Genomic DNA, 27067 nt, shown 5'->3' on the forward strand with positions numbered 1-27067 from the left:
TGACAAACGTCAGAGGGAGCGAACAACGGTGGATCATATAGTCCTCTGTCAAATTTGATATTCCAAGTGTGCAATTAGGGTCAGAGTTTGCAGTCCTTGAGACACAGATTGTCTAAATAAAAAAGCCAAATGACAAGTGGAACAGCAATGAAATGACATGTGTTCTTTCTTCAGGGACTCATGTTTTTGTCACAATATGATGAAAGCTGTGGGAACGGCAGCTGGAGGAGGGGATTGTCAGGAAATGTGTATCAGTCCGAATGCCGGCCTTTTTGTGGTGGGTGATGAAATCGCTCTACTGCTTGTCCTCTCGGAAAGCCTTATTAAAACATTCAAAATGCTACCCTTCCAGAATCGGAGCGTGAATAGAAAATGCTTTGTATGCTGGTGAAGATAGTGGGGCGCTTCTTTCCCTGTTGCCTCACCAAAGCCAGTTCAGCTGATGTGCAGCAGAGACATGAGAAGACGAGATTCCTTGAGTTGAATTTCGGAACTTTTTCCTTCAGATGAGCTGTCAGTGTATTGAAGAAACATCAGAAGGCAGCACACTGGCGTCTTGATGAGTGCTGAGGGGCAAAACAAAGCCTGTGGACAGAGGCTTGTGCTTTTGGCGGTGGTTCTTTGTTCTGGACTCCCTACTTGGAGCCCTGTGATAGTTAATAAATCCACTTGGCTCAGGCTCCCGACTGTGAGCCCTAAGAATAACCAGAGCAACAAAAATATCCTTGTGTGCAAAGTTCCCCAGATGTGTTTGTGGCACTTAAGATTAGTCAAACTATTAACTGGATATTTAACATCCATGTGGAACAAGCAGGATTTCATTTTATCTTCCTAAACAAAGCGTTAACCTTTTGTTTTCTTTTAGTTCTGACAGCTTCACTGAAAGCCTAATTCTAATCTTGACTTAAGCAGCGCTCACTATTATTGATTTGGATTCAAGAGTAGATGTTTACTCAGGGCTTGTGGACATTTGGTAAATAAAGCTCACCTTTCCCTCTTTGACACTTTTCAAATTTGCTTTTATAATTGCCTTTAGAGCTCGGTGAGGTTTACAATTCTCACTAAAATATTGGAATGGTGACACCCTTTTATTAATGTGCACAGCCAATAATAAACACATTTTTTACTAGTAGTGTGTTTGTTGCACATCATGTTTGGCGACAGTAATATCAAATAAGAGCAAAATAAGCATCTGAAAAGCTTTGGATTTCTCCGGAATCCTTCTGTACAGAGCTGCGTCTGTTCGTGCATCAATACAACAAAATGGCAGGAGATTATGTTGGATACAAGTGTTTATTTTCTCACAACCTTGCTCAAACAGAGTATAAAGGTATAAATTTATAGTGGAATTCATAAACTCTCTTTGGTATATTCTGACTTTCCTCATTGCAAAGATAATGACAATAGACTGTGACACTATGTCATGGTCACGTTAGTTTATGGACTCCTATTCAATGATGCTTTTGAAAATCAGAATTCATAGCAAAATTCACTAAATTGCTATGCATGTAGTGTACTAGGCAAGATTTATGTGCATTAGTACACTGTATTAATAATAATCTTTAGACTAGGATGATGTTTTTCATTGGCTTACACACCTAAAAAGGCTTTGGTCCGAAATCTCTGCAGATTGCCCTCCTCCTGCAGTATTCTGTGTGTATGGTTCAAAGTTTGTGATAAATTATCCTACTTTGCAGTTCACTGTGAACAGAAACGCCAAACTTCTCCCCGTCACTGGCCTTGCGTGTGGAGAAACAGAGGAGGAAAAGAGACTTCTCAGACACAATAACTGTGCTTGAGGCATTCCATTGATAGGTTTATGAACAAATTGGAGGATTCCGGCTCATTTATTACAGGAGCCTTCAGTGGTGCTCAGCTCAGCTCAGCGGGGAGAAAGTCCTGGCTGTCCCAGGAGTATTCATTTGTAAAGAGTGTCTCCCTTTTCTTCTTTTTTTTTTTTTTAATGGGCACCAGGGTTCTCAAATTGAGGAAGGAGCAATAATTGCTGTGCTGCCAAATGCTCCAATTAGGGCTCAGATTAATGAGAGTGTTTTCTCTTTAACTTTGTCACCTGGCTAACATCACAAGGACATTTTTTTTTTTTGCTAACCTCTCATTGCTTTTTTAATGCGTGCCACGGGGTGCACATGCATTTGCCTCGCACTACAGAACCTCATGTTTATGCCACCTCAGTCTGTACTTTGAAAATGTTGGCAATAGTTTACCCTTTTTTTTTTTTTAAGCAAGATTGAGGCATGAAAAGTGATATGAATCCAGGCGATGAACAATTGTGTTTATATGCAATCAGTTCCTGCAGGAAAACACTAATTAGCATTATTATTATTATTTTATGGCCAGAAAACAGTTTTGTTTTGACTGCATTTATCTGTCTGACAATATTGGAGAGAGTCATAATTTTGGCAGTTGGAATCACTATAATGAGAAAAAGAGAGAAAGGTCAAATGCTGATAAGACTAATGAGCGTGAGCACCCCACCTCCCCCCGATCTGATTTGTCTAGCTGATTATATTGTTTACTTGCTTTATTTTATCATATATCTTTACTTATTAGTTTTTTTTTGTCCTCGTTTCTAGGTACCTGGAGCACAGTGCCGCTATGCTGTCGGCAGTATTCTGAGTGAAGGAGAAAACGAGGCCGACGGGGAGCTTCTAAAGCGCTACGAGACATCTGGTTTTAATGTCTTCTCCTTTCCCGAAGTCACACACGTGGTCACTACATCATTCCCCAACAGGACGTTTTTGTCCATGCTCCTGGCAGTATTGAGAGTCTACCCACGGCTAAACCATTACATCAAGGTATTACGATTTTTAGAAACTTTACTAACAATCACAATCACCTGGATTTTTAACATAGCAATTGTTTTTATTCAAATGGTAAGAAAAGGCAAATACTTCATGCAGGAAAGTAAGTTATAAGACTAATGATGACCGTGTGTTTCTGTTTTGACTTGCACCTGCCCATTTACAAAATATTTTCTATCTCTTAGGAAATGGGATTGGCTGTAAAAATAGATATTATGAGCCACTGTCTGTATTCCTATTTTAGTGATGGGAAAATAGGAAAGGTACTGCATGCATGTGTGATAGAGTGAATCATTGCTACATCTGAAGAAGAGGACATTCGTCAAACAGTAGCAAGTAAATGATCAGTACCTGCCCCCATGATTATCACATGTGTATCTGAGTCATGCCATGCGTTTTCAGGCTGCACAGAGTTAAACTGTGTGTCGTCAAAAGTTGCGACATCCTTCCATTACTATTCTTTAGGCCCTTTTCGCTGCATCCCCAGGGTTGGAGGTGTGTGTTAGAAAGTATAGCAGGAAGAGGTTTATAATTGGGAAGGAGATGGAGACGTGGCGTGAATGTAATAACTGAGGACAAGAAAGAAAGAGGACGACTCGAGCTCCTTTTTCACACGTAATGATGAATGATCTTACTGAGTGCTGCTCGAGGGATGCTGGGAAAGTGAGTCATTGCGATGAGGGGAGAGGTTTGTGAATATGGTTTAATTGTGAAGTGTGCTAAAACAGGTGGCAACACCACAGGTTGTCTCAATCACTCTGCGTCTGCTGGAGGAATGTGTTTGTGTGTCCTGTCTGGCTGGCTCTACCATCTGCTTGGACGCTGTTTAAGTCTGGCTCTGCTCCAGTGGCACTTAGCCTATCTGAGAGGTCAGCTTACACAGTCTGGATGCAGCTAGTTGCAGTTGTATCGCCACTTATAATGGGAATCATGGGTGCATTTCTCATAGAACACAAATACCAGTGCTTGAATCAGATGATAATAGCGACAGTTTAATGGTCTTTTTATATTTGCAAAAAAACCGATAACTCTCCTGAATCTTTTCAAAGATCACAGTGTATATGTTTTAGAGAGCTGGTCATCAATAGTTACGGTCATTTTGTGGTTTTTAATATTTGGAAACTGCAGCTCCACTTAATATAGTTGCAGTGGACAAAATATTAGAAAACATCTCTCAGTATTATGCAGTACAAACCAATAACCATGATGTTGAATCAGCATGCCTCTGAAATGCTGAAATGCTTGCATCAAAAAGTAAACATCATAAATTTCACAAAGATAAGATGTATTGCAGGACAGGTGTATTTGAACTGCATCAGTTTTAGCTTGTTGTATCTTATTAATACCATAAACTAGTCACCACTGGTTCTGCCTATAATGTCTCATGTGGGTGGTTTTCTGTCCTCATCCATTATTTTTCCCTGCAGCTATTATTGATATGCAACCACTGAAAAAAATCCTAGACTTCAGTCCATATTGATCTTTTCTGGTAGAAGTCAGACTTAGAAGGCAGAATAAATGTAAATTTAAGAATATATACAGCTCATCTGTCTGCTTGTTTGCTGTAAGGACACCTCTGAAATGTGAATTTATTTTCATGTAATTTAGTGGATACATGGGCCTTGAGCTAAGAAAAAAATCATGCATTTAGAGTTGTCAATCTGGAATTTTTGGCATAAGACACCACAATTTAACCATAGGCATAAAATCCACAGAGAGACACTCGATTCCAAACCCTGTGGTTTTGGTGAGAGATTTTGGATGTGGGTTTCACTTACAATTTAATTAATGTTCTGGGTGTGACTTGCATGTTAGGCAGTTGCATGTGGAGTATGCAGTTGTTAACTGCTCATTTTGTAACTCGGCAGCATGTAGTCATTTGAATACAGCTGTGTTTTCTGCAGCAGAAGCATTGTCATTCCTGATGGTCCTCAAACATCACACCACATGCTTGAGTCAGCTTTGCTGGAAAAATTCACATTGAAATTCTGTACTAACTTTATGCAGTATCCGCTATCTCATCCCACTGATAGATTGATTCTTGTATCACAGTATTCGCCTAGAATACATTTTTACACTTTGAAATTTATATGTCTGGGAGTAAGTGACAAACCTGAGTAGTGAAAGGAAAAAAGTTAATTCTAAGAAGGAAGGGAGACGAGACCACGAGATTTATAATGCTTACATTAAAGGAGTTTATGTGTTGTTTGACTTGAGAAAATAAAACGAGTTCAACTTTTGTGGGAAATAAAATAAAATTGCTGTAAGGATTTGAAGCATCTCCTAAAGAGAAGGACCATAAGTCATTTTAGTCATATTTGAAATCTATTTGAAAGGCAAATGCATGATCGACATTATAAAAATATGAAACTGAGTATTTTAAATTTTATATATAGCTGTGCATGGCATTCAGCTAAAATACACAGATGGGTGACAATGAAATGACCCCAATAATGAGGGATGTGGTGGCTCTGGTGAGGTTTGGGAGCATTCATCCACATGTTCCCTTAGTGGGAATCACTTCAAAACCCCAGTAGCCTTTTTTTCTATGGTGAAACATTTCTGTCTTGGAAGGAATGGTCTTTCTCAGGATGACAGTGCCACCATCCAGAAGATACAGGGAATCACTGAAGGATTGGTAGTATGTAAATGATGTGAACATAGACTCCCATCTTACCTCAGATGAATGGTTTTGGATTGGCATGTTATAACAGCTCTCTCATCATCGACGCCGTCAAAAACATGTTTTGGTTTTATCACTCCAGCATAGTTACACAGACCTAGAAGAGAACAGTATTAATACAAACTGACATTGACGCTAAGAGACTTTATGTTGTTTTTTTTTTCCCTTTAATTCGTCACATTTAACAGAAGCAGCTGAACGGGAAAAAATTCTAGCGAGTATTGCCGGTGATGGCTGACACTTTAAATATCCCAAGTGATGAGACCTTTTCAGACAAGCTCATCAGCATTTAGCATGCCTGGCTTGTCATGGCAGAATGATTTCTGTCTGTCAGACACTTTGAGTCGCTGCCCCATGGTCGGGCCTGATATTTGCCTAGTCAGGCCATCGATCGGCCCCAGTGTTTTTCTTCTGTGCTTTGGCTTTTTAGTGGTGGGCTCCATCACAGATGCCTTGGCATCTTGAGATTTGGTTCGAGCACAGTGGCCAAGCCTTCAGACTGGATTGGGGAGTGGAGCAGGGGGATAATATTGCTGACATTCACAGAGATCTAAAGGTTTGTGAAAAGCAGACGATGGAACATTTGTTTGCTTGAGGGCACTGGAGTTTCTTGCCAGCACAGAGGTTCTGGGTTGAATATAAAGCAAGTTTTCATTTGTTCTTTAGAAATGGCCTTTTTTAGCAACTGACAGACGCGGTAAAGTGATCATGACGCCTCCCTCAGCCAGAATAGAGAATGAAATCTCAGTTTTGGACATAAGGTGCTGCCTCTTGCAATTCTTATTCTTGTCATCTGCATGGACAGTGGCGATGCAAAGCAGTGCACAGATGCTAGTCCGCAGGGTCTGTTAAACATGCAGACTTTTAGCTAACTGTGACATGCATTCAGAAAGGTCAGAAAAGGTTGTGGGATTTGTATGCCGGACAGCGTCATGGATGCTGGAACATGTAGAAGTCAGGTTTAATTCTTTCAAGGCTGCGTTTTTTAGAAAAAGAAATAGGGCCTGACCTGCACCTTCAAATGTGTTTTTCCCCATCGATGGGGTCAGGCTCCTCATGGGGGCAAATTCAAACCCTGTTAGGATCATTTTCATGCAGAACTTGTGTTCAAAACAAGTTGCACGTATTTCTTTTGTCTGTTTCATTCAACTCATGACACTAATGAGGTGGAGGGATAAAGTCAGATGGTGAAGATGATTTATTGGTAAACAGCTCAACTTTTATAAAGTCTTGCATCTCTTACAATTATCTTTCATGAGCTTCACTCTGACAGGAACCCCTAAAATGTCCAATTTGTCTTCCTAACTGACAGTAGAGCTTTAAAATCATTTTAGTTACTTGCTAGTGTCTTCCACTGCTCTTTATTCAGACACACAGATGTACAAGCAGGGTGGTGTAAATTATAATGCACTTAAAAAAAATCAAATTTAACAAAATGACTGAAACTTTAAATGCGGATTTTGGTCTAAACATTTGAGTAAACAACAATGTTCAAAAACAGAGCTGTAACTATTCATTAATTAGTTGTCACCTGTATAGTTAATCAACTATTTTATAAATGATTTATTGGTTTGAGCAGTAAAAAAAGACAAGTCTAATCCAGCTTCTTAAATTTGAATTCTTTTTTTTTGGTCTTTGCTCCTCTTTGACATTACATCGAATATCTTTAGGCTGTGGACAAAACAACACATTTTTGAACATCTTCTGCGGCTGCCTAGCATTTTTTTTCTACTATTTCTTGACATTTTGTAGATCAAACACTTACCAGGTTAATTGAGTAAATTATCAACAAATTACTTAGCAGTGAAAATAATAGTTAGTTGCAGCCCCGATAATAAGGACAATCACAATTATGTTTTTCATAGGCCTATGCAATGATTAACAGTTATGCAACTCCATTGATATACTGTCTTTCTATTACTGGTAATGATTATTTAACATTGTCTAGAATATTATTTGATTTTTGTGACACCACAGTTAGCAGTGAGATTCACATCAGCAACATGGAGCATATCCAAAATGTTAATGATTTATATTACTAGAGAAAGTGCTGTAATTCCAGGTATCCTGTTTTTATGGTTAATGCTGGAGGCTCCATTTGTGCAGTTTATGCATCTGCTTATCTGTCTATCTACAGCGCCCTCCATAATTATTGGCACCCCTGGTTAAGATGTGTTCTTTAGCTTCTAATAAATTCATTTTTTCTAATTAATATAAGGCCACAATGAAAAAAGAGGAAAATCTAACCTTTAATTCAAGTGCATTTATTCAATGGGGGAAAAAAATCACACATTAAGAAATAATTCTTTTACATCAAATCATGTCTGCCACAATTATTAGCACCCCTGATGTTAATTCTTTGTACAACCAATTTGCCAATAAAACAGCACCTAATCTTCTCCTATAATACATTTTTCTACAATTTTCAGTGTGAGAGTATGCTTCTGCAATAAAAATTGAGTTTATTTTAAGGCTTTCAACACATCTTAGCCAGGGGTGCCAATAATTATGGAGGATGCTTTATGTCTATCTATAGCTGTTATCCTGTTTTCTCCATGATTTGTTTTGCTTATCCCTTCTAATGTCTTATAATCACGAACAACTGGCACTGTTCAGAAATAAATCATTGGAAGTACATGCAAAGTTGATAAGAAAAAATACAATGAAATGCTTAATTACTCTTTCTGCAATGTGCATGTTTTTAAAATGTTTTGACAGATTTGTTTGCCCTAGCGCCACATATATTTTAAAAGTCAGTGTTTTTTCTTCTAATGTGGAAAAGCTGCAGTAGTGATGCAGTGTGTCTGTTGTATGTGATTTATTTTAACTAATTAATTATATTAATGTCCTAAGTCAACAGGCCTCTTTCATCAAGTATGTTGCATCACGACCCTGTGAGCTAACTGTTCCCTCAGGAGCTTCTGTGGAGTTTGCCCATCAAATGTTCAAACATGGCTTTCATCCTCCAGCAGCTGGGAATCTACTGTTGGTGTTAAATGTCACATCTACATATGATTGATCTGATTTAAACTTTATTCACTGTTGCACTGTCGTTCTGAATTAAGATCAGGCAGTAGGGTGTGATTACAATTTAAGAAGGGTAGTTATTTTTAGATATGGGACAAATAGTTTTGTGCCAGTGGCCATTATCAGACCCTAGGATGTGAAAACTGAGCAATGCTTAAAGCGTATTACTAGCTGCTGGGTCTTATTATCTGTGACTGTGCATTGTTAATAGGTTGTCCTGCCTGTAATGTTGCCGTCGTGAAAATATGTGAAAGAAAATGAAAGTTTATGAAAACGGATATAGTGGAGTTAGAGTGACTCAACTGAAATGAACTGAACTTCTCAAATTAAGATTTAGAGGCGCTTACAGCACATATGGTGTTTGTATTATCTGCCGGGCGCAGTGGGACTAAAGACACCAAATCCCTGAGGAAAAGAAGTAAAACATTCAGAGTTTTAGAATGTATGGCAAACTGATTGGGATATGAATAGAAATGTATTACTTGCATGCAAAAACAACCTAGAGACACTTTGGTAATCATCCTCTGGTGCTGAAGCTGCTGCTGGCATGTTTGCAGTTGGATGATTTACCACAAGGAAAGTTGACGTCTTTCGCAAATTGTAGAATTTGTAGCGCTATTAGGAGAGCATATTGCGTTTGTAAGTCTTTTCGGACACCTGGTCAGTTTGTATATCTGTGATATTGCTCTGCTCTACAAAAGAGAAGAACGAAAATGCACGCGTACATGCACACTCATTCACTGTCAGCTAAAATATTCCAACACTTTGGTTGTGTCTTTTGTTGAGATAGACATGCAAATTAAATGAATTTGCTCCGGAGCCCTCTTGAGAGATTTTCTGAAAAGCAATCCAAGAAGCAATTTTGAACCATTCAAGTATGAGTTGGATAGCATGGTGGGGGCACCTAACCAAGGTGTGGAGGTTTGGGACCTCGGTGAAGGAACTGGAGAAAATGGGAAAGATAAAAAGAGGCTTAGGACTTAGCGGCTTTATTCAGCTCAGTGACTTTCAGACAGTCCTTGTTCATTTGTCAGGGCTGAATAAGTCTGTGTAAAGAGTGTTGTTGCTTGAGTGACACCTGGATTGTTGGTACTGGCAGCGACTGCTGTCACTCATTATGCCCTCAGACCCTTTGAACCATTTTTTTCCTCCTTAGGGCTTTGAAATGAAATGTAGACTATAAAAGGGTTGTAGAAAATTATGTTCCATCATCCTCTGCTTTATGTGAAGCAATAAGACTGTTGTACTATTGAGGAAACGCTGTTGTAGTTCTACTGTTTTGCTATTCAAAATAACCACATGAGAAAGAAAAACCGAATAGAAAAAAAGCATCAGTGTCAGGAGTTTGTTAGATATGGGTGAAGTAAAAGAAGCAGAGGGAAAGTAAATTGCTAAGGAGAGGAGGGTCATTCGCCTCTAATGCAGTGGTATCCTCCATAATCTAACATATTGCTGTTATTTACACAGAAGCTACAGGAAACAATCAAATCTCACATTCTGTGTTACTGCTGAAGGCTTATTGTTGGATTCTTCTCCTTGAGTCACCCGTTAAATATTTTAACAGAAGAACATAAGCAAGTGTTGTTTTCAAACCAAAGGTTACTTTTTTTGGATTATACAACTAAATCATAAAGGGAGCGCCGCCAATTTGGCACATCTAAAGTCTATATAGATGTTTAAGAAAATACTACTGCATATGTGAATAAAGCCCTTTTGTGACTCCAGAGGAAGCTGTGTGATGTGCTGTGACATCACTTGAGACAACATTGGCTACAGGGCAGAAGATTTGAAATTAACAACTAAATGGAGTTGTAGAGCTACAGTGGATTCGGTGTTAAGCGCCCTTCACTTTATTGCACACTTGATTGCGTAAATGCCGTCAGTGTCTTTTGCTTGATGCTTTTCTTTGTCTATATCCTGTTGCTATTAATCACCCTAGATTAATAAGCTGTCCAATATTCAGTAGCCGATCAAGACAAAGCCATAACTTGTTTTTACATTTTTTGCAAATTAATGAAGAATAAAAACCTGAAATTTCTCATGTACAGAGTATACTTTGACTACTTTGCTGTGAAACTTGAAACCGTATTCAGATGCATCCAGCTTGCTTTAGCTATCTTCAGATGTGTCTAGAACTTGACTGGAGTCCATATGCGGCAAATTCAGTTGATGAGACGTTATTTTAAAGGAAACACAAGTGTGCACACAGTTCAGAATTCATATCAGGACAAAAATCACAGTTTAAACTCCAAGGAGCTCTCTGCAGACCTTCTATGATGGAGCTGCAGCCAGGCATGGAGCAGGACAAGGGTATAAAAACCATATCTAAAGCTTTGAGTCATCCTCGGAGCACAGTGGCCTCAGTAATTGGGATATGGAAGAAGTTTGAAACTCTTGTTAGGGTTTGCCATCCGGCCAAACGAAATAATTGAACAAAAAGGCAACAATCTGAGCAGCACATCATCAATCAGATAGTTACAGCCACTTTTCAGTAAAAGACACAAGTTCCTGTGACCTGAGGCTGTGGCCATGATTAGCCTTTTAGCATGAAAATCATTGAAAGCATACAGTCAAAGCATCACCAAAGTGACTAAGAGATAAGTGTCTGACTGTCCTTTAGTGACCCAATCAAATGTTAGAGTGAGGTCCACAGAAAAGCTGTAGAAAGATGGAATTTGACATGTGCTTCCTGTCTGACAGAACTTAAGAAGATCTGGGAAGACATATGGGACAAACTGCCCAAATCCAGTTGTGGAAGTTTCATAGAGTTTTACTCAAGAAGGCTCAGAGCTTCAACAGCTGATTTAAGTTTAGGAATACGTTTTGGAATTACAGATTTCAGTTTGTGATTTTATTTTTTTCAAAGATATTTTGGGCTCTTTTTTTTTTTTTTAGCCTTTATTATAAAAAATAAAGGCTTTTTTTTGGCCTTTATTATAGTAGACAGTGGAGAGAGACAGGAAATGTGGGGTGAAGAGTGACATGCAGCAAATGGCTGTGGGTCGAACTCAAACCTATGGCCGCTGCATCCTGACATATAGCTCCTGTTTATGGGTCGGCCGCTCAGCCAGTTGAGCTACAGGGTTACCTGCAGTTTGTGATTTTTAATAAGCTTTTTTGTATGTTTTTACTTTGTCATGTTATGGATTATAGATTGATGGACAAACTGAAGATTTAAGCTGACGGACCTCTGTGACCACCTTCTTCTCTCTTTATTAGCTGCTAGAGCCCCATTTCCTGAAATGTGCAACAAGCAAGCCATGACTTGCAGCAAGTGTTCATCTTCTCCTGTGCTGCTTTTAGCACTTTTAACTAATCAATAGTAACACCATACTTTCTAGCCATGTATGAGCATCTGGGGTAGGACTGTAGAAATTGCACATTTTTGTGATCCATGTCTAAGCAGTACTCACAGATTGCTTTTTTGAAATGGGCTCCAGAAGCTTAGACTGATCTGTTGGCGATTGAGTTACATATTGGGTGATGTAGACACAATTTTTAGACAAGGAAGGGATATGGAATTACTCTCTCTTCTTCTGATTAATCTATTTTGATAATGTTTTTGCTACTGTCCGTTTTGTATTTAACGCTACAGGTGTGCAGTTTTAATCAGTGGACCACTGGTTTCATGTCTGTGGGGAAGGTTCAGTTCCATTTTTCAATTTCTGTTTTTCTCTGAACAGAAATTTGCAGTTTTCTTGGTAAGATTGAAAGCGTGGTGTTATTGTCCTGTTATCTGTAAGAGAAACAGTCCCCACGCCCTGCAGCAAATGAAAGCATGCTGTTATTATCAACTATAAGGCGAATATGACTTTTGAAGTAGTTTTACTTGCCGAGTCAGTTGGGTCTGTGCAGCATTTAGCACCAAAAAATGCCTTATTTTTCAATTGTGAAAAACCCAGTCACCAAATGATGAATGTTTATTTTTCTCTTCTATTTGATACATTTCTTTCTCTGCTGGAAGCATTCTTCAAGAGAAATCTGCTCCGTATGTCTTCATATTCAGTGAACCGTGTGCGATCTGAACTCAAACATGCCTCTGCAAATGCGGCCAAAATGACCCTGAAAGGACAACGGGACGGAAAACCGACGCAGTTCTACACTCTGGTATTTTTATTAGCACTTCCTCCCACCATTCTGTACCATCACTGAATGTCCTGCACAGACGAGACATGGAGTATGTGTTGCTCAACACTTGCAGACAGTTGTAGAGAGTTTGTGTCCTCTGGAGTGTGTTTATCGTTGATGCCTCAAGCCAGTTACATTTAATAGCTATATTCCGTACTTGTGCATTTCAAATAGATTGTGAGGCCAAACTCTGGAATGGGAAAAATGCCTTGAATTTAGTTCAGATCATCATTGAGAACTTACTGTGTTGTTACCCTAAAGGCATAAAAGTTCTGCTTTTAATACTGCTAACCTGATAAGGCCGTGTTATCTACAGTGTACTTGTGCCTTGTAAGTAAAACAAACCTGCTCTGACTCTTGTGGCAGTACTATTTTATTGATGACTTTGTAAAGAATAGAAAACCCATTCAGTCAGTTTCCACATGCAAAAGTAATTTAATGTGCACTGCAATATGTAGAGATTTAATGATAATGAATGTGTAAGTGTATTTATCCAAATAATTACTCAGAATAGTATATTTATGTCTACACCTGCTCTTCCAGAACCATAATACCAGAGTGTGAGGAGCAGTTCTGAAACAGTGACTGCATTTTATAGAGTGTGACAAAACCTTCAAAATAACTTTGTATAGTCATAATTTGATCCATTCGGTCCAATTACATTTGGAAAGTTTATAAGAGGCATGATTATTTTATTATTTTATGGGTTCCCTGTCAACAAGAGCCTGCTGAATTGGAGGAAGTCACGGTCACACACGCATTCTTCTGGATCAGTACAGAAGGATGGTATCACACCTAAACTCACAGAAGCATCTGGAACATCTGGGTACCTCATGGAAGAGGCTTAGATATATTTTTTTCAAAGTATGCACCACAGAGAAATTGTAATTCAAACCAACAACTCATTTTGAAATCCAGTTTTCAGATCACCTTAATACATCCGTGGTAGTGGTAGTTAACCTTTTCCTTGGGCAACTGGTGCATTGTCAGTTCCATTCCAGCTCTATTAAAACAACTTGCTGTGTCCTCAGTGTTGACATAAAGAGATAAACTCAGAATTACTATAGCTAAAATTGCTCCTCTGGCTGAAATAGTTAATTTCAGTTAAGCACGAATATCTTGCACTTGTCCTAATATTTTTTTTTCAGTTGGAGAGTATACTGGTCGCAAGGCTCGGTCTTACAATGGAACACTGTGACATTTGTGTCTTTTATCTTTATTATGTATTTATTCCTAGTGACATCTTAACATTTGGAGTCTTAACTCTTAGAGTTAGGCCAATGAGACACCTGACTTTGGAATGATTGTTTTTCCAAAAATATGACAAAAATGTTATTTCAATATCTAGCTTAAACACTTTTTACTACTGTATCGAAAACTTACCGAACTTTAACCTCAATGGTACATAGTGAACTGTAATCGATAGTTTTAGAAGACATAGGTTGTAGTTTTCTTGGGATCCATTCAGTGTTCATTTGGAAAATTTGAGCTTGAACAGGCAATAAATACAAAAGAATGAGAAATCCCATGTTCTTGACATTTAGCTTTCTCCCAGTCATACTGTAAGTGTGGCACAGACATTATGATTCTTGACACTTACAACAGCAACAGTATACTGCAGCTTTTACAATCCTACTAACTCATAGCGATATCAGAAGCCCGCCCTTCTAGGCTTCTGGGCGCATGCATGAATATATCTTGACTTAATGTGTCTTAGTACTGGCATTAACATGGAGACATATGGGCAGTGACAGCTGAAGATGAGTTCTCTAATCACTACTAGAGCTGAATTACTGGCCAAACAGTCCGTTTCTGGCTGTAAATGGTGGGGTTTTTTTTGTGACGTTTGATCTTGCACCGTCTGTGTATGTTAAGTTATGCTATGCTTATTTTTGAATAGAAATGGCTATGACGGTGGATTCAGTGTCGCTGTTTTTCTACAGTCCTGCTTGCATATTATTTAAAGGCAACAAAATGGTAGAGAGCCCTTATCTGCCACTTCCATCAACTTTCCTCTTTGCCGGTGTCAGTGGTGCTCAGTTTCTTTCTTTTCTCCTCAGGAGACAAGGGGCCATTGTTGAGGCAGAGGTTACTGTTTTTATCCGCTTCAGTACTCGGGGTGATCATTTGTCAGCTGTTTGCTTCTGTTTTCCTCTCTCCCCATAGGCTGCTCCATCAATTTTTCACTGTCTTTGTCTCGTCAGGCTCACTCTTCCTCTCCAATGTACAGTAAGTGCAATGCCCCCTGGGATTTGGAGTCACTTTCAAGTGCACTTTTTTTTCAGACAGTCAAATGCTGTAAGCATGTTAATTGTTATGATTTATTCCCTGAGGATTATCTGTATATTTCTCAACACATCTATGACCAGTAGTGCAGATGACCCATTGTTGTTCTGTAGAGCTAAAGCCTACCTGAAAGTGATTTATTTATTGTATTGAGTTTTGCAAAATATTTGGTACATGAACCTGAAGAATATTCCAAAAATAATTAAAGGAGTGCTACTTCAACTAAAATTGCAATGATATTCTGTTTCAAGGGAAATATTTGCATTTTTTTCCATTACATTTATATTCCTTTATGCTTGTACTTGAACAGCGTTTCTTCCACCCACTCAGCCTGATACATGACTCATCATTTCTCCCTGTGTTACCGCGGCACACTGTGGGAGCAGGGCAGTTCAGATATTAACACCATTGCTGGTAAAGGGCAAGCTTGTGTGGTAACCCAGGCATGTTTTCTGTTGGAAAAGACCGTCTGTCCGCTGTTGTCTAGAGGTTTGGGATTCAGGGTCTTAGTCTGAAAAACAAAGATGACCATCTTGGCCTCTGCTGATTTGTCTTACAAGAACTGTTGGATGGATTGGCATTGAATTTGTACAGGTATTCATGATCCATCCTCAGGTGCATTTTTTTTCATTTGTTTAAAGCTTACTTGTTTGTCTAATACTGTTTTGATGAAGTAATACCTATAAAAAAAAAGGAATTGCAGTGTCAGCTACATTGTGTTCAGTTCTAATTAGCAAAATTAGCATGCTAATATGGTAAACAGTGTAAGTGCTAATGCATAGTGGCATTGTGAACTTATGATCATGTATTCTTTTAACTTAAAGCACCACTGTCACTAAGTACAGGTTGACCAAATGGAGACTTTTGTTCAATGTTTTCTGGCAAGTGATGAATATTAATTAATAACCTGCAGAAATACATAACATTATCAATATTACAAATGATTAGAACTTGATTATCTATCTTTCGTGCATCATCTTTTGATTCATCCTACTAATGATGATTCAGTAGAAGCCTTGTTTTCTGGTCATTTTGGGAGAATCGTGCTCACCAGAACACATTTGTCTTGTGTTATCTGAATTAATTTGGTATAAATTCTTGGCTTTCTTGAACCAAGTGGATGTGATCAAGAACCATCTTGGAAAAGCATTGCCTATTTCTTTGTGCGTTGGGAGATAATGGTAGCTCGTGCGCAGGCTTTGTTTGCGTCAGGCTTGACTTTGGTTGGTCTCCTTCGACAGTAATAGCCCTTTTTGCTTTTTGAAATCACCACTCTGGTGCCCAGATGTATTCTCTATATTTGTTATGCGGTCCCAAAGTGCCTCTTACACGCTGGTAAAATATCTCTTCTTTGAGGCGAAGAGCTCTTTGGTGTTGTCTCCTTCACCATTTCTTCCAGCTTCACACTAGAGACAAATTTATTCTTCTTTTGTTCATGCTCCGTGTTGCTGCTCATGAGGGACATTGCAGCAAAATGTATTAATTTATTTCTTTACTCTAATGGGGAGAGGAGCAGGATACGAGGGTTGAATTTTAGGGAATCGTGTTTATAAACATGAAAATACCCTCTGCTGTTTCATTTGTTTTCTCCAATAGTACATGTGATGCATTTACACAAGGGTCCCATGCAAATGTTTATCCCAGCCTTTAGGCAGCTGGATAGAAAGCACTACTGTATATTTTCCTCATGTTGACCATCTTTCCCATTTCTCTTTTTCCGTTTTGGGTAACCTTACCTTCTTTTTTTTTTTTAAATCTCTGGCAGTTCACCACTTTCTTTTGTACCATTTCAAGCTTTTTATTGGACTTGAACTACCTAAATTTGAAAAAAAGGAAAAATTGAGATGTTCTAAAAATTTATTCATCTCGATAGTCAAAACAACTTGGTCTAGAAATTATTTTACATATATAGTTTTACAAATTTACAATCTGCAGTTAATGTCCTCTCTGTAATTTTTCCATTTTGAGGGCCTGATTGGACTCCCTGGAGGTCGGTTTTGGCCAGTATGTAAGAATTTATATTCATATTTATATACATATGGGTTTTAAAACGCCTCAATTTTTTCTTGTTTTTTTTTTTAAATTCATGTAGTTCAAGTCCAAGTAAGTGGTGAACTGCCAGAGATTAAAAAAGGTCAAGTTACTCAAAACTAATAAATAATGTACATTGCAGAATTATACAAAAAGTGCTTTTTCAGGGATCAGGAAATGGGTTAACACCTTAAAGCTGTTATGCAGCAATGGAAGTTGATCAAGCCATGAAAGTTGGTGCTGCTAAATCCTATAGATGCAGATTTACCTTTTTGCAATGTTGAAATTTAACAAAGCTCTGTAATAAGAAATATATTTATTGGTAACATGTAAAGGATTCGCCCACTCAGCTTAGGTTGCATGACACCTTTGAATGGTTATCCAAGGAAATAGCTTTTTCACAACCACAATACGCAATACAATATGATGGGAAGCAAAACAAAGACATTGATGCTGCTGCTGTAACTAGCAATTACTTTCATTGTTGACTGATCCAGTCAATCCAGTTAATCCAGTCTTTGTTTAGTCTATTAAAGCCAGAAAATTGTGAAAAATGTCAGTCAGTGTTTCCCAATGCCCAAGATGCTGTCCAAAAAAATCTTGTTTTGTCCACAACCCAACCAAAGAGAGTCCATTTACTATCATAGACAAATCCAGAAACCAGAAAATAGAAAGCTTGAGTCAAAGAATTTGCCTTTGTCTTTGCTTTGCCTTTAAAAACACTGAAACCAAATAAATAATTGTCAAAAGCTGACTACTAATCAGTTAGTTTGACAGCTCTAATTGATGGATATTTAACTGTTATTTAACTGTTTATGATTCATTGCTTACTCTTCAACATCCCAGTCATGGATAACAAAGGTGGACTTGAGTTACATGAATTGTCTCCTGAGACAAGAAAACAAGCAAATAGCATTGTGAAGGAAAGAACGACATATGTCCAGTTCTGCCTCAGTTTCCCTCCAAATTTTACAATGATTTCACCAAAGTAAGGTGAGCTCATGTTTTGTCCTTGTCTTGTAATTTCCCATGTCTTTTCACTTAATAATGCTGCAATGCGATATTGTTTTCGTGGCAGAAAAACAAAATAACAGACACCTTGCTGTCCAGGAGTAATGCCATTTCTGTGTTGTGGAGGATATGAAAAAAAGACCTTATGATGACCCTGTTGCTCTGGACTGCTTTAAAGGCTCTCTAGGGCGCAGGGGTGCTGATACTGCAGGGTAGGAGTATGAAGAAAATCAGACAAAAATCAATAAGTACACTACCCACAATCCCCTGCCCAATTACACAGGCCTACTGTGAATCAGTTTGCCTCAGCGATTTCAAGCTTATCTAATTATTAGCATCCCTTCTGTCCCAGGTCTTCTGTTTGCATGACGGAGAAAATGGTCTCATTGTATAATTGGATTTGATTGGTTTCAGTTATCTCACAGCGACTGTAAGTAATAGGTATAGGCTCTTTGTGGGTGCGCAAATGGTAAAGGTGTCCTACGGTATCATAGCAAATTTTCACAATAATTTACACTCATGAATTTCAAAGCACATTAGTGCAGTCAGTCACAATTAATTATAGTTCTGATTACAGTTAATAACAAATTAAGCCATCAAAATGTTATATCTATGCAGCAGCTCTGACGTCTGTCTCTCCATGTATGCCATGATGTCATTTCAAATTATAACAATGTAAAGTGGCAATTTTCAGATTTGTAAGGGCTCTTAATGAGCTATGCGGTAAAAAAAACAAAAAACTGTAGGACTGAAGTAAATTATGTTTTTTCACAGTGAATTAATTGCCTGCGAATGTCAGAAAATATTTTATATACACTTCTCTCTATCTCTGGCTTTTTTTTTTTTGCAATTATAGAAAGATATTCAATTTACTGTCATTTTTGCTCTCGCATAAGATAAAGAAAAGCAACAAATTAAGAGACTAGATGTGGAGAATAATTGGTGTTTTGTTTGAAAAATCCCATAAACGGTTTCTTATCAAAATGCTTGCCAATTAATTTTCTGTGCCTTCTCACAATCAACGTATCATTCCAGCTCTGAAACAATGCCTATGTTACTCAAAGAAGCACATTATGTGCAAGTTACACATCAGGTGCTTTGGTGGCGACCCAGTTTCAGGCCCCAGTTGTGATGCTTCTGGCTCAGCTGGGCGCTGCATTGAACATAATAGACAGTCAAAGTCTGCTCTACTGCTGGGCTGGTTATTTTTGTATACACGTCATTTAATCTGCTTTTCTATATAGCTTTGGTATCATGTTTCAGATCATATTTTGATCATATGCTCCGATATGTACTTGCGATTAAAATAAAATCTAAAAATTATTGTCAGCCTGCTGAATGCTAAATCTTGGTTTATATCTTCATTTCTATTGTAAGCTTTATTTTTTAATAGATTCAGTCAGTCATGCTGACAGCACACATTTCATTTTCATCTGTTCAGAATGAATTTTACCTTTGGCGTTCTGTTTTCCTTCTCCCACTTGTCTGACCATCACTGTTGGTCTAAAAATGTCAAGAGCACAGACCCAAGTTTCACTTTATTAATAAAAAGAACATTTGTGCTAACACGGCTTCTGCCTTTTCTTTTTACAAAGAAATAAATTGAAGGTAAAAAGCAATCACAAGAAGACCTGAAGAATCTTCTTTTAATCCGTTATGAAAGCAGATGCACAGATGAGTCATTCAGCTTTCACAAGAAACCTGATAGTTTTGTGAAAACTTCATTTTCAAGTATAGTAAAGGAATAAACAGCATGTCACTGCCAGCATCAGTCAAAAAATCATCCATCTATCCATTCTCTATACACCGCTTAATCCTCTTTAGGGTCATGGGGAGACTGGAGTCTATCCCAGCTGATTCAAGGGGAAGGCAGGGGACACCCTGGACAGGTCACCAGTCTATCACAGGGCTACACATAAAGACAGACAACAAAGCACACTCACAGTCACACCTACGGACAATTTAGAATCGCACGGACAACATGCAAGCTCCCAGGCTAGGTCGCGAACCGGGGACCTTCTAGCTGTGAGGTGACAGTGCTAATAACCGAGCCACAGTCAGAAAAATCAGTGAAAAATCATATGTTTTTTAATCTCAGTGTATTGTTACAGAAAAGATGACATTCATTCAGTAAGAATTTAGCTAGTACTTAAAAATCCGTGTCTAATTCAAAGGGTCATTTGTCATCTTAAAGGATTTGTTAGATCTCATTTTTGTTTTGCACATTCACATGCTGAGGTCTTTGCAGCCATTTTGCTGAAACTAATGTAACCAGATTTCCTCCTGATCATATTATAAATAACAATGTATCAGTAATATTACTGATTGTTTAGGACCCCATAAAACACTGCAAAGCAAGTCCAAAACTGTTGATATGATGAAAAACTCTTTTGCTACCTTTTAAATCATCAAAGCAAAACTAATTATGTACTAGATGTTGCAAATCAAATAAATGTCCACTTTCTTCATCCCTCTGTATAAAATCCCCAAAAGTTGTATGAAAGATGTGAAACAAGGAAAGAGCCTGATCCTTTAAAATCAGTTTTCGTTGGGTGTTTCTCTTTCCTTGTAAGGATAAATGCAGTGCCTTCTAATTCACCCTTGCTCTTCTTCCTCGGTATATAATGCTTTTGAAGTGTGCCATTAGGCTGCTGAGTCTACTTTTACTTGCTCCATCATGTCTGCAGTACTGCATTTGTGAGCTACTTGTCAGTCCTTAATGAACTAGCCAAATGAAATTCACCATACATCCACTGGATCCATCCTCTGTAAATTAAAGACCATTCTGACAAATCAGAATTTAACCAATGCTGTATCTGCCATTTACTTTATTTTTACATTTAATGATTTACTGATAGAATTTGAAAGCAAAATTCCACTTGTGTGTGAATGTCTGCGCGCGTCTGTACACATCAGTATGTATTATGCCCGACTCTGGTGCTGTTGAGTCAAGCAGTGAGGATACACAGATGTTTCTGAAGGAAAAAAAATGCAGCAATAATTGATGTTGCTGAAATCTCTGAAACTGACAACGTTGTTTCTGCAGACAGCAGCGAGAGGAACGTCACTGTTGTCATAATTGGGTTGAGACAGATGGTGAGAGAGATGATAGGATAGAGTCTGAAAAGAAGTCAGCCCTCTCCTCTAAAGAATCTACCTTATGTGTGTCTGTTCAGTCTACAAGCCTGATTATCAGACATGTGTGGCGTTCAACCACTGAACAGTAGCTACCTGTCACTACTTCCACTTTGTTTGAATCCAGAACATCGGCAAGGAGCACAGGGACTCTATACTCCCAGGAACTGTCAAAAGACAATCATAATCATGAACAGTTTTGACTGTTTGAGAGATGCCATGAATTTGCCATATTGCAGGAAATGATTTATGGTGTAAAATGCTTCAGCTAATATAGTACAAGCCGGTGATGTCAATGCATAAATCTTTCCACTGTAAAAGAGGGCTCTTAGACTCTCTTAAATAAAGCAACAATTGTTATTTTGGGGCGGCTGTGGATCAGGAGGTACAGCGGGTCGTCCAATGATCGAAGGGTCGCTGGTTCGATTCCCGCTCTCGCCTAGTCATGTGCTGTTGTGTCCTTGGGCAAGACACTTAACCCACCTTGTTTCCAGTGCTCTCACACTGGTGTATGAATGCGTGTGAATGGGGGGAGGGGCCGTAGGCGCGGATCGGCAGCCACGCTTCTGTCAGTCTGCCCCAGGGCAGCTGTGGCTACAAATGTAGCTTACCACCACCAGAGTGAGAATGTGTGAGCGAATGAATAATGGATTCATTGTAAAGCGCTTTGGGTGTCTTGAAAAGCGCTATATAAATGTAACCATTATTATTATAATTGTTAAATGTTAAAGGTCAAACAACAATAAAAACTGCCAAATACCAGTGGAATTATCATCTTCAAGTGTTTATCTTCAGTATATTATCTCTAAATGTTCAGTGAGACTGAGATATTGCGTTGTAGCTGTGATGTGTTTCAAGTGTTGCTTGACGTTTATCATATGCCAAAAGGGGGAAAGTAACAGACACTGGCTGTGCATGAGTGGAATAACAAAACGTGGTGTATGAAAGGTTAATGAGTGCCAAGAAGTGGAGTAGTCTTTGTCATGTGAGACTTTCCACATCTGAAGGAGGAACAGAGGAAGGACAACAGTCTCAACAAAAGCAGCGTGACATGTGGAGGCTGAACGTTCAAGATTGTAGGGATCGAAACTGTGTTGCGTGTGGGGCATGAGGGGAAAAGAAAAGGATTTATCTTAGCTCAAGGATGTAGCTGAGGCTCCCACATATGCAATCCAATCATTTTCACTCCTGTTTGACTGGACGCTGATGTGTGAGAGTATGTGCATGTCAGTGCTTGTATCCTACTGTGACCTTCCCCTGTACATTACATGTGCATGTGAGAAAAGTAAAAGCATATGTGAAGAAGTGTTAATGGGCTTCATTTTGGCATTGACAGCAATTACTTTGCACCTTCAAAGTTGAATTGGCGCTGACAATTTTATTCTGTATCCAATCTAAGTTCATGCCTTTAATCAGTTGTGTGTTCTAACAGGTTTATCTTGTGCTTTGTTATATTGTCAACTACACAATTTCAGTGAACTGCTTTAAAGGAACAGTTTGGGACCGAAGCCTATTTGCTTTCTTGCAGAATGTTTTAGTACAGTATATTGAGCTACTACTAATTTGTAGTTTGGCATGCAAATCTGCAAGTTATCATTCTTATACTTTGTGCAGGTGGATAACACTAATTTGATCTATGATATGTTTTGTCTCTCTTAGGAAAGGAGGCTGTGTGCTCACCCGTTCCTTGAAATCTACAGAAAAGGTCAGATCCAGTTCATGGCCCCTTTGGCTCGACAAGGAGATTTTTATGTGCCGGAAGTCCGACCGGTAGAAAGGAGGCTGTCGGAACAAGATGAGTCGCATAGTGACACGGATGTCTCAGGTATGTAAACCTTTATCCCGTGCTATATTAGTACATATTAAACATTTTTGTTGTGTTTGCAGATGTGAAATAATCAAAGCCCTTAGGTACTACTTAGGCCCATGGCTTTTATAATGTTACTGGAAACAGGATGTTTTTAAACTCCCTAAAAAACATTTGTTACAATTTCAAAATAGTTGCTTCTGAAAGTCAAACCCTCATTTAAGTATAACGAGTGAACAGGCGAACAATGTAAACATTTAAACGTATTGGCAGCAGTGTAAATCTAGTGTTTCTGTGTCATGTAATGAGCAACTATTGAATAGCAATAAAGGAACGGTCTTTGTCAATCAGAATGCTCCTTTTGTTCGAACCAAGTGGCTCTTTTCAGCCATAGTCGAATGCTAAAAGTCAGTCTGTATCAAGCCAGCATGATCCCCTGCTGCAGAAGAGGACTTTTATATAATACAAGACACAGTTCAACCCACTATTATAATATCCAGTGGCAGTTCAGGTCCTTGGTCACCATAATACACTAAGCTTTGGTGACTTTCACAATATTCAGGTCTATGTGTTTTTTGTCTCCACAAACTCCTGAGGGAAATATCTGGCTGTTTAGCTGCTAAATGATCCACTATGTTTACCAGCTCCCGGCTCGTCACAGTGAAAAGCAGGCAAAAACGGACGCTACAAAGCTCTATAGAGCTGAGGGGAACTGCAGAGTCAGGTGATCTCTTTGAGTTAATCACATTAGTTGTAGTCATTTGCCTCACTGTTGATATGAAAACATTAATAAGTGTTGCATTAATCATTTTGAATAGCTGCCAAGAGACATTTCAGAGACGTGAGATTAGCTATTATCAGTAGTAGCTAGTACCATGTGTGTAATCAGTAAGTGACATCTCTGAAAAGAGAAAAGTTCAGTCAGCTTTACTTTCTGATGGCCATTAGAGAACGACATGTTAAGTCATCTGTGTTGTGGCTTCTGCGTTCGGCCACGGTAGTTGGCGGGACCCAGGGGGTTTGGGCCTTGTTTTTACTGCTGTTTTGTTTATGAGTAGGACCACAGAAACAAACTGTGATTGACACCTTCTTAGGTGTTAATGAAAAGCCCAGAAACAACAGCCTCTGGTGGAAGTGTGCTGCCACTCACCACGGGGCTGTCCGCAGCTATACGGACACCATATGGAAATCCTGCTTTCCCTGTAAAAGATGCACGAGCAATCAGACACAATTCCACTTGACAGTAATTTATCCTCGAGAGACAAAAAGCTTGTGAAGAGGTGGATGAAGCGAGTTTAGTCATGAGGTGACATGGAATGTGGAGGTATGTCTACAAAGCTGATGATAATAGCTTCAGAGCGCTTAATTAGTGCAGCTTTGTAGCTGTTCAGTTCAACAGAGCTAAACTTTATGATTAATCCATCATAGCTTTGCTGAGAATGAATAGAGACAAATAAAGTAAAATGACCATGATTAATTTTTAAACATGTCGTGGGTAGCATGTTGTCTTCAAATCCAGCTGGACTAAAGTAATTATTAGATGATTCGGCCGATGATGAATTATTCATCTAGTCATTTATATTGCAAAAACTGTACTGGTTTCAGCTTCTCAAATGTGATGATTCACTACTTTGATTTCTTTTATGTGATGGCAAACAGCATAACTTTGAGCTTCAGACTGTTGGTCAGAGAAAACAATCAGTCTGAGCAATTGAAATTGGGTTCTGGGAACTTGTGATTGCCTTTTTAATATTTTCTGTCATTTAATCAGCTGAAAACTTCATGGGTTTTTAGACAAAATAAATTAAGTCTTCATTTTGCTCATAACACTTTGCCTTTAATTATTTTGCTAACTGAATCTGAAATGTCGAATGTGCTCAGAAAGTACAGAAAACAGCCTGAGATTATATTCCACTGCTGTATCCGCATTAAAATCTAACGTTTGAAATGTTTTGGAGAATCTGCTTTTAACATTTTTCAGAGATTGCTTTTTTTGTTTTGCTCAAAACCTGCTACATGTTTAAAATCTCCTGGGGGATGGTGCCAGCGCTGGTGCCACAAACTCAGTCCTTTCAATCAGAACTAATGTGGTGTCCTCACGATGATTTATTTATTTTTCATTATAAATGCACTTTGCTAATAGATAATACTCCTTTTTGCAATTACTCTGCAGTTGTTGCCTTTCTAGTGGAGATAGAGTGCAGTTCATCAATAATCTATTTTAATTAGGAATGAAGTGCACTCAAATGTATGAGAAGGCCACTCAGTTGCTGCTACAGGTGTTGTGACTCGTGATTGTAATGCGTTTGTTAGACCCCCCCCCCCCCCCCCCCCCCCCACTTCCTCCCAGTATCAAAACTGTTCTCCATTTTCCCTCGTAAGCTCAAATTTTACATCTGCACACCTGAAAACTACCCTTTGCAAAGCAGATAAAAAGTGAGAAGAGTGCACAAATCCTGTGCTCTTCATGTGTCATGGGTGCAGCACAGAGTGGAAGTGGCATTCAGCTCTGCGATTGTGAATGACAATGTGACAGATAGCCGTTCTCCTGTCACACTGGGATCAACTCAGCCAGGTCAGCGGAGCATTCGGGCCACCGGAGACTCCTGTGGTCCGTTGACCCATCTCTCAGCCATCCATGATGCTCCACACCAATCCCATCTCAATGACCTGATCAACCTCCAGCTTCTGCACACATGGCTCCTCGCTCTGTCAGACATCGGGCTAAAAATCTCCCCATGACTCTTCGACATAGCTCACAAAGTAGCTTTGCTTTTTGCCCATGAAACACGTTTACCGCCGTGTTTACTGCTTTTAAGACTTCCAGTGCAATTTCAAGCCAAGATTCGAGTCTTATGAAAGCCAAGTCTCCACTCAAAGTTGAAGTCTATGAGGGCAAGTCCAGTGGGAGTCACATCATGGATATTTGCAGCTGAACGTTGTATTTAACCCGCTGACATCACCACAATAACACTGGGTGGATTCGTATGTGACAGGGCCACTGTCACATTCTCTTACCCGCTTCATGAAATGTGCGATATTTATAATACATTGTTTACTGTCATCGATGTGAAGGGTTGCTGTGAAAATGGCTTTGCTAGATGTGCTGAAAAGGAGAAGAAAAGACTCTTTATATAACGTGCAAACAACGTTCAAAGTCTCTCAGCAGGCTCTTGCAGCATCAGAAGCTTGAAGAGAAAAACTCAGTCAGTCACTCACAGTTCATGCATTCCCCCAAGTGTTATCTCCACAGCTCCTATAGATCCAGTGTGTCGTAGTATCTTAGTGGAGATGCACACCAGCTGCAAGGTAGCCTGTAGTGTAGCTCGGCAGCTGATGCACATAGCTGCTGTAGGTGCAGCACTCTATCTAAATGGATAGTTTGTTTTCTTTAAATTCGGGTTGAGTACGGTATTTATCCATAGTCCGTGTGCTATTTACAATAGATGTTGGTCCAGAGGCAGCTGTGGCTCAGGTGGTGGAGCAAGTCGACCATTAATCGCAAGGTTGCCGCTTTGATCTCAACATGCCGAAGTGTCCTTGGGCAAACACTTGTGATCTAATTTGCTTCATGATGGCAGATGAACACCTTGCATGGCAGCTCTGCCGCTGGTGGTGTGTTTGAATGGGGAAAAATTTATTAGCGCTTTGAATACCACCAAGATAGAAAAGTGTACCGTCAATGAAGACCGTTTACTGTTTACCAACTAATCTATGCTGTGGACAGGGCAGCAACGAAACTTATTTTTAAAAAGCACACCAAAATGTATATTCTGATGGACATTTTCACCACGATTTTCACAGCCTTGTCTGAGAGAGAACTGAATCTTTGCTCTCTTCAAAACCACTAAACACCATTGACAAAAACAGTAGTTTTATTTTACATAAGTTGCCAATCCGCTGCTGCCTCACTTGGTTAGCATGTTTTGTCATTTTATGTGACTGTGGTGTTTTGACACGTAAGTTCAGAATGATTGTGTAAAAACACCAAGATCACACAGTGGTAGACCAACAACTCCCTTTGTCTGCGAGGTTGGATTTAGGCATGTTCCTAGTGACTCATTTCCAAGTGAAAGCATATAATTGCCATTATGAGCTGCATTCAGAGTGAGTGAGCTCGCACTGTCTGCAGGTACA

The 27067-nt window shown here is 39.0% G+C and overlaps 1 protein-coding gene across 1 annotated transcript in view; it reads left to right on the forward strand.

Moving 5' to 3' along the window:
* Nucleotides 1-27067, forward strand: part of LOC110947942 (testis-expressed protein 264 homolog) — a 36342-nt gene that overhangs the window by 4147 nt on the left and 5128 nt on the right. The window contains exons 2-3 of the mRNA XM_022189295.2: nucleotides 2595-2816; nucleotides 22783-22948. Coding sequence (XP_022044987.2) covers nucleotides 2595-2816; nucleotides 22783-22948 — 388 coding nt within the window. The remainder of the gene's footprint in view (nucleotides 1-2594; nucleotides 2817-22782; nucleotides 22949-27067) is intronic.

This window comes from Acanthochromis polyacanthus, chromosome 5, assembly GCF_021347895.1.
Source record: "Acanthochromis polyacanthus isolate Apoly-LR-REF ecotype Palm Island chromosome 5, KAUST_Apoly_ChrSc, whole genome shotgun sequence".
NCBI lineage: Eukaryota > Metazoa > Chordata > Actinopteri > Pomacentridae > Acanthochromis > Acanthochromis polyacanthus.